Source organism: Triticum aestivum, chromosome 5B (assembly GCF_018294505.1).
Source record: "Triticum aestivum cultivar Chinese Spring chromosome 5B, IWGSC CS RefSeq v2.1, whole genome shotgun sequence".
Classification (NCBI taxonomy): domain Eukaryota; kingdom Viridiplantae; phylum Streptophyta; class Magnoliopsida; order Poales; family Poaceae; genus Triticum; species Triticum aestivum.
In genome coordinates, this window is record NC_057807.1 from 194,095,411 (window position 1) to 194,101,701 (window position 6,291).

At 50.8% G+C, this 6,291-nt stretch overlaps 1 protein-coding gene across 1 annotated transcript; it reads right to left on the reverse strand.

Annotated features, from left to right (window-relative positions):
• Positions 1-4,311: 4,311 nt before the first annotated feature.
• On the reverse strand, positions 4,312-6,012 carry LOC123111000 (fructose-bisphosphate aldolase, chloroplastic). Its single transcript, XM_044531655.1, has 2 exons — positions 5,702-6,012; positions 4,312-5,595 (listed from the first exon to the last, which is right to left on the reverse strand). The coding sequence occupies exons 1-2, from the start codon at positions 5,837-5,839 to the stop codon at positions 4,576-4,578; spliced, it is 1,158 nt and encodes a 385-aa protein (XP_044387590.1). The 5' UTR covers positions 5,840-6,012; the 3' UTR covers positions 4,312-4,575.
• Positions 6,013-6,291: the final 279 nt, after the last annotated feature.

Consider the following 6,291-nt stretch of genomic DNA (forward strand, 5'->3'; position numbering starts at 1 on the left):
CCAGTCTCTTTCTAGCCTTCACTTGTACTAAGTGGGAATACTGCTTGTGCATCCACTTCCATAAACCTCAAAGTTATTCCATATGAGTCCACCATACCTTCCTATATGTGGTATTTACTTGCCGTTCCAAGTAAATTTGTATGTGCCAAACTCCACACCTTCAAATGAAACTCTGTTTTGTATGCTCGAATAACTCATGTATCAACTAGGGTTGTCTATATCTTCCATGCTAGGTGGGTTATTCTCATGATGAGTGGACTTCGCTCATCATTCACGAGAAAATGGCCGGTAACCGGGATGCCTAGTCACATGCTCAAATCAAATCAAAATAATTGCAAACAAAACTACCCCAGGATTGTTGTTAGTTGGACGGTACCCGTTGTTTCGGGCTAGCCATGGATTGATGCTCGTTGGTGGTGGGGGAGTATAAACTTTACCATTCTGTTTGGGAACCGCCTATAATGTATGTAGCATGGAAGATATCGAGATCTCTTGGTTGTTATGTTGACAATGAAAGTATGCCACTCAAAATATTATTTATCTCTGTTTCAAAACTCGAGCTCTAGCACCTCTGCAAATCCCTGTTTCCCTCTATGAAGGGCCTATCTATTTACTTTTATGTTGAGTCATCATCCTCTTATTAAAAAGCACCAGTTGGAGAGCACCGCTGTCATTTGCATGCATTGCTATTAATTTACATTGAGTATGACTGTGCCTGGATCTCTTTTGACATGAATTACAATGTCTAGTCAGTCCTTGATCTTCAGGGGTGCTCTACATTTATGTTTTGCGGTCTCAGAAAGGGATAGCGAGATACCATCTTGTTATATCATATTATGATTGTTTTAAGAAAGTGTTGTCATCCGAGATTTATTATTATTGCTCGCTAGTTGATTATGCCATTGATACGAGTAAACATGAGACCTAAATGTTATTGTGAATATGGTTACTTCATAATCTTTGTTGAAAACTTGAATGCTGGCTTTACATATTTGTAACAACAACATCAAACAGAGTTTGTAAAAGTTTTTCTTTATCACTTTCAGTTTGTCAACTGAATTGCTTGAGGAACAAGCAAAGGTTTAAGCTTGGGGGAGTTGATACGTCTCCAACGTATCTACTTTTCCAAACACTTTTGCCCTTGTTTTGGACTCTAACTTGCATGCTTTGAATGGAACAAACCCGGACTGACACTGTTTTCAGCAGAATTGCCATGGTGTTATTTTTGTGCGGAAATAAAAGTTCTCGGAATGACCTGAAAATCCATGGAGACACGTTTTGGAATTAATAAAAAATATTGGTGAAAGAATCAACATAAGGGGGCCCACACCCTGTCCACGAGGGTGCAGCCCCCCCCCCCCCCCCCGGGGCGCGCCCCCTACCTCGTGGGCCCCCTGGAGCTCCACCGACCTCAACTCCAACTCCATATATTCACTTTCGGGGAGAAAAAATCAGAGAGAAGGATTCATCGCTTTTACGATACGGAGCCACCGCCTAATCTTCCTCGGGAGGGCTGATCTGGAGTATGTTCGGGGCTTCGGAGAGGGGAATCCATCGCCATCGTCATCTTCAACCATCCCCCATCACAAATTTCATGATGCTCACCACCGTGCGTGAGTAATCCCATCGTAGGCTTACTGGACGGTGATGGGTTGGATGAGATTTACCATGTAATCGAGTTAGTTTGTTAGGATTTGATCCCTAGTATCCATTATGTTCTAAGATTGATGTTTCTATGACTTTGCCATGCTTAATGCTTGTCACTAGGGCCCGAGTGTCATGATTTCAGATCTGAACCTATTATGTTTTCATGAATATATGTGAGTTCTTGATCCTATTCTGCAAGTCAATAGTCACTTACTATGTGTTATGATCTGGCAACCCTGAAGTGACAATAATCGGGACCACTCCCGATGATGACCGTAGTTTGAGGAGTTCATGTATTCACTAAGTGCTAATGCTTTGGTCCGGTACTCTATTAAAAGGAGGCCTTAATATCCCGTAGTTTTCAATAGAACCCCGCTGTCACGGGAGGGTAGGACAAAAGATGGCATGCAAGTTCTTTCCCATAAGCACGTGTGACTATATTCGGAATACATGCCTACATTACATTGATGAATTGGAGCTAGTTCTGTGTCACCCTATGTTATAACTGTTGCATGATGAATTGCATCTGACATAATTATCCATCATTGATCCATTGCCTACGAGCTTTTCACATATTGCTCTTTGCCTAGTTACTTCTCCGTTGCCACTGTTATGATTACTACAAAACTGCTACTATCAATTTTCCCACCGTTACCGTTACTTCCATACTACTTTGCTACTAAATACTTTGCTGCAGATATTATGTCTTTCAGGTGTGGTTGAATTGACAACTCAGCTGCTAATACCTGAGAATATTCCTTGGCTTCCCTTGTGTTGAATCAATAATTTGGGTTGAATACTCTACCCTCGAAAACTGTTGCGATCCCCTATACTTGTGGGTTATCAGCCTGCTTTCGCGGTCCTTGTACGGACTTAAGCAGGCTCCGCGCGCTTGGTACCAGCGCATCGCGGCTTTTCTACACCAGCTTGGGTTCCACTCCACCCGCTCGGACGCATCGCTCTTCGTCTATCACCAGGGCTCCGACAAAGCCTACTTGTTGCTCTATGTCGACGACATCATCCTGACGGCATGTACGGCTAGTCTTTTCAGTCAGCTCACGGCTCGTCTTCGCGCTGAGTTCGCCATCAAGGACTTGGGTCCTTTGCACTACTTCCTCGGTGTTGAGGTGGTGCGCCGTCTGGATGGCTTCTTTCTTCATCGGCGAACGTACGCTCATGAGCTCCTGGAGCGCGCTGGCATTGCTTAACTGCAAGCCCACTGCTATGCCTGTTGATACGAAGGCCAGGCTTTCTGCCACGGATGGTTCTCCTGCGTCGGATGCTGCTTTCTACCGGTCTATCATTGGTGCTCTCCAGTACCTCACTTTGACTCGACCAGAGATCCAGTATGCCGTGCAGCAGGTGTGTCTCCATATGCATGCTCCTCGGGACGTTCACTGGGCCACTGTCAAGCGGATTCTCCGCTATTTCTGTGGCACTATGGATCTTGGTGTCACGCTTCACGCCTCTGTCGGCACCGCCCTCACCGCCTACTCCGATGCAGACTGGGCGGGCTGCCCTGACACTCGGCACTCCACCTCGGGCTGTTGTGTCTACCTTGGACCCTCACTCATCTAATGTCGTCCAAGCGGCAGCCTACGGTCTCTCGTTCCAGTGCTGAGGATGAGTATCGTGCGGTGGCCAGCGTCGTCGCCGAGTGTTCGTGGCTTCGCTAGCTGCTTCAGGAGCTCTCTTGCCCTGTTGACCGTGCCACGGTGGTCTACTACGACAACGTCTCGCTGGTCTACCTCTCCGCCAACCCGGTGCATCATCGACGGACCAAGCATATTGAGTTGGATATTCATTTTGTTCGGGACAGGTGGCCCTTGGCCATATTCGTGTTTTACACGTCCCTACTTCCCAACAATTTACAGATATCATGACCAAGGGCTTGTCTACGGCGTCATTTGAGGAGTTCCGGTCCAGTCTTTGCATCAGCAGCGGTGCCGCTTCAACTGGGGGGGGGGGGTGTTGAGTATATGTGTTGTGCATATCTGTGTATTGGGCCCACCTCCTAGTTGACTTGCATAGTTGAGGTCATGGCCTACTCTGTACATCATATATACGTGTGTTTGCACCTGAGAAATACAACACGTAATTCCCACAACATACAGTCCGAATGCGTCGTGAGCGTTCGAGGGTGCGTCTCCGGACATATAGATGGCCGGATTCGACAAATCCGACTGTAGGTGCTCTTAGCCCGAGGAGGCGTGCGATCCAGTGGCATAGGAATCCGCTGTGCGAAGCATGCCCTCGGTCGTGGGATGGCACCAAAAATGCTAACTAACAACGAATCCCTTCGACCCCTGATTTCAACTGGGTGGGGTCCCTCCCCTAATTTCCTCCAATAGAAAAAAGACACCTAAGTTGTTACGTTAGTTTACGTACAATAGCTACTTAGGTGTAGCATTGCTCGGATGGCACAGTCCAGTAGACGGGGCTGCACCACGTCTTGCCTTTGTTTTCCATTGAGAAAGAAGGAAAAGCAGGAGGTTGCGCGCTGCACAGAATAGTTTCTTTCCCTCTCTTTCGATCTTCCATAGGAGCTCCAGGTCAGGGACAAGACGATCACATAGGTATGGCTACGACGAACCCAACAAGCAACCAACCCTGCCAAGCGCCAACCTCATCGCCAATTCATGGTGTACGTACGTACATGCAAAATTTTGCAGTAACCATGCAAATCCATGGATTGCACACGTAAAAGTAGCTTTACAATAATCTACTGGACTGTAGCATGAATTGTGCATATCGAGAGGCAAATTAACGAGTAAAAAAAGATCTAGAAAATACAAGTAATCATCATCTCAGACTGAGGGTCCAGCTCGATCGATCTTGCACTTGCAGCTGAATCATCATGCATGCATCTTTAATTTCTGCTTTGGTAACGAACGTACGTACGTAGTAGTGTTGATTGGAATGGTTGGATTAGTAGCTGTAGTTCTTGACGAACATGCCCTCCTTGGCCTCGGCGGCTTCGCCGTCGCTGGTGTACTTTCCGAGCTGCGCGAGCGAGTTGGCCTTGGCACGCAGCAGCAGCGCCTCCTGCGCCGCCTTGACGTTCTCCGGCCGGCCGCCCCACGTCTTGAGGCACGTGTTCTGCAGCGCCCGGGCGTAGGAGAAGGAGACGTGCCACGGGTTGGGCCCCTGGTTCATGGCATTGAGGTTGAGCGTGGCCTCCACCTCGGACTGCCCTCCCGAGAGGAACATGATGCCGGGGACGGCGGGCGGCACGCGGCGGCTGAGGAGCTTGAGGGTGTAGTCGGCGACCTGCTCCGGCGTGGCCCTGTCCTTGCACTCGGCGCCGGGGGTGACCATGCTGGGTTTGAGCAGGATGCCCTCGAACATGACGTTGTTCTGGGCCATCTGGTAGAAGGTCTCGGCCCACACCTTCTGCGCCACCTCGAAGGTGCGCTCGATGCCGTGCTCCCCGTCCAGCAGGATCTCCGGCTCCACGATGGGCACCAGACCGTTGTCCTGCGAGATGGCGGCGTAGCGGGCGAGGCCCCAGGCGGCCTCCTTGACGGCCAGCTCGGAGGGGCCGTTGGGGATGCTGACCACGGTGCGCCACTTGGCGAAGCGGGCGCCCTGCTGGTAGTAGGCGGCCTCCCGGGAGGCGAGGCCGTCGAGGCCCTGGCACCAAGACTCGTCATTGGAGCCGGTGAGCGGCACCAGGCCCTTGTCCACCTTGATCCCGGGCACGACGCCCTGCTCCACCAGGATGTCGACGATCTTCTTGCCGTCGACGGTGGACTGGTAGAGCGTCTCCTCGAAGAGGATGGCGCCGGAGATGTGGTTGCCGAGGCCAGGGACGGAGACCAGCAGCGTGCGGAACGCCTGCCGGTTCGCCTCTGTGTTCTCCAGACCGATCGAGTCGAGGCGCTTCCCGCAGGTGGCGTTGGACTCGTCCATGGCCAGGATGCCGCGCCCCGGCGACGCGATGGTTTTCTGCACGTGCGTGCAAAGCAGCAGCAGCATGTCAGTCCAGTCCAGTCCATGAGTGAATTATACTAGTACGTGTAATTCGGCCGGCGAGAAGCTGCAGCGTACGTACCGCGGTCTTGACGAGCTCATCGTCGTAGGCGCCGGCGCGGACGACCATGGACACCCTCGGGGCGGCGACCTGGCGCGCGACGCCCCATTCGGCCTTCTTGGGGAGGAAGGAGGACTTGAGGAGAGTAGCAGATGCCATGTCCTTTTTTCTTCTTCTTCCTTTCTTGCTTGCCTGCCTGCCACTGACCTCAAGCTCAAGGTGCTAGCTATCCTCTCTGCCTCGCTGAGGCCAATGGACTCATATTTGAATGGGTGGCACGAGGGGATATGAGGTGTGGGGTGGAGGTTTGGATGGCTCAATGTCTGGCTGTCCGTCCATCCCTTTTTAATGCACAATTGCAATTCCCCATGTTTATGTGCACCGTGTAAAACAAAAGGCCTGCACCTCATCCATCCGTGGGAACGCTGCTGGCCTCAAGATGGCTGACATCATCACCTGCGGCCGCGTTTCACCGGTAGCCTATGCCACAGATCTTTCTCGCATCCATGGATAGATAGATAGATAGATTCACCCCGCCCGGGGTGGTTGCCATGCTTCCGCTTGTTTTTCTTTCCCGGATGGATCTCAGCAAGTTGCAAGTTGTGAGCTGC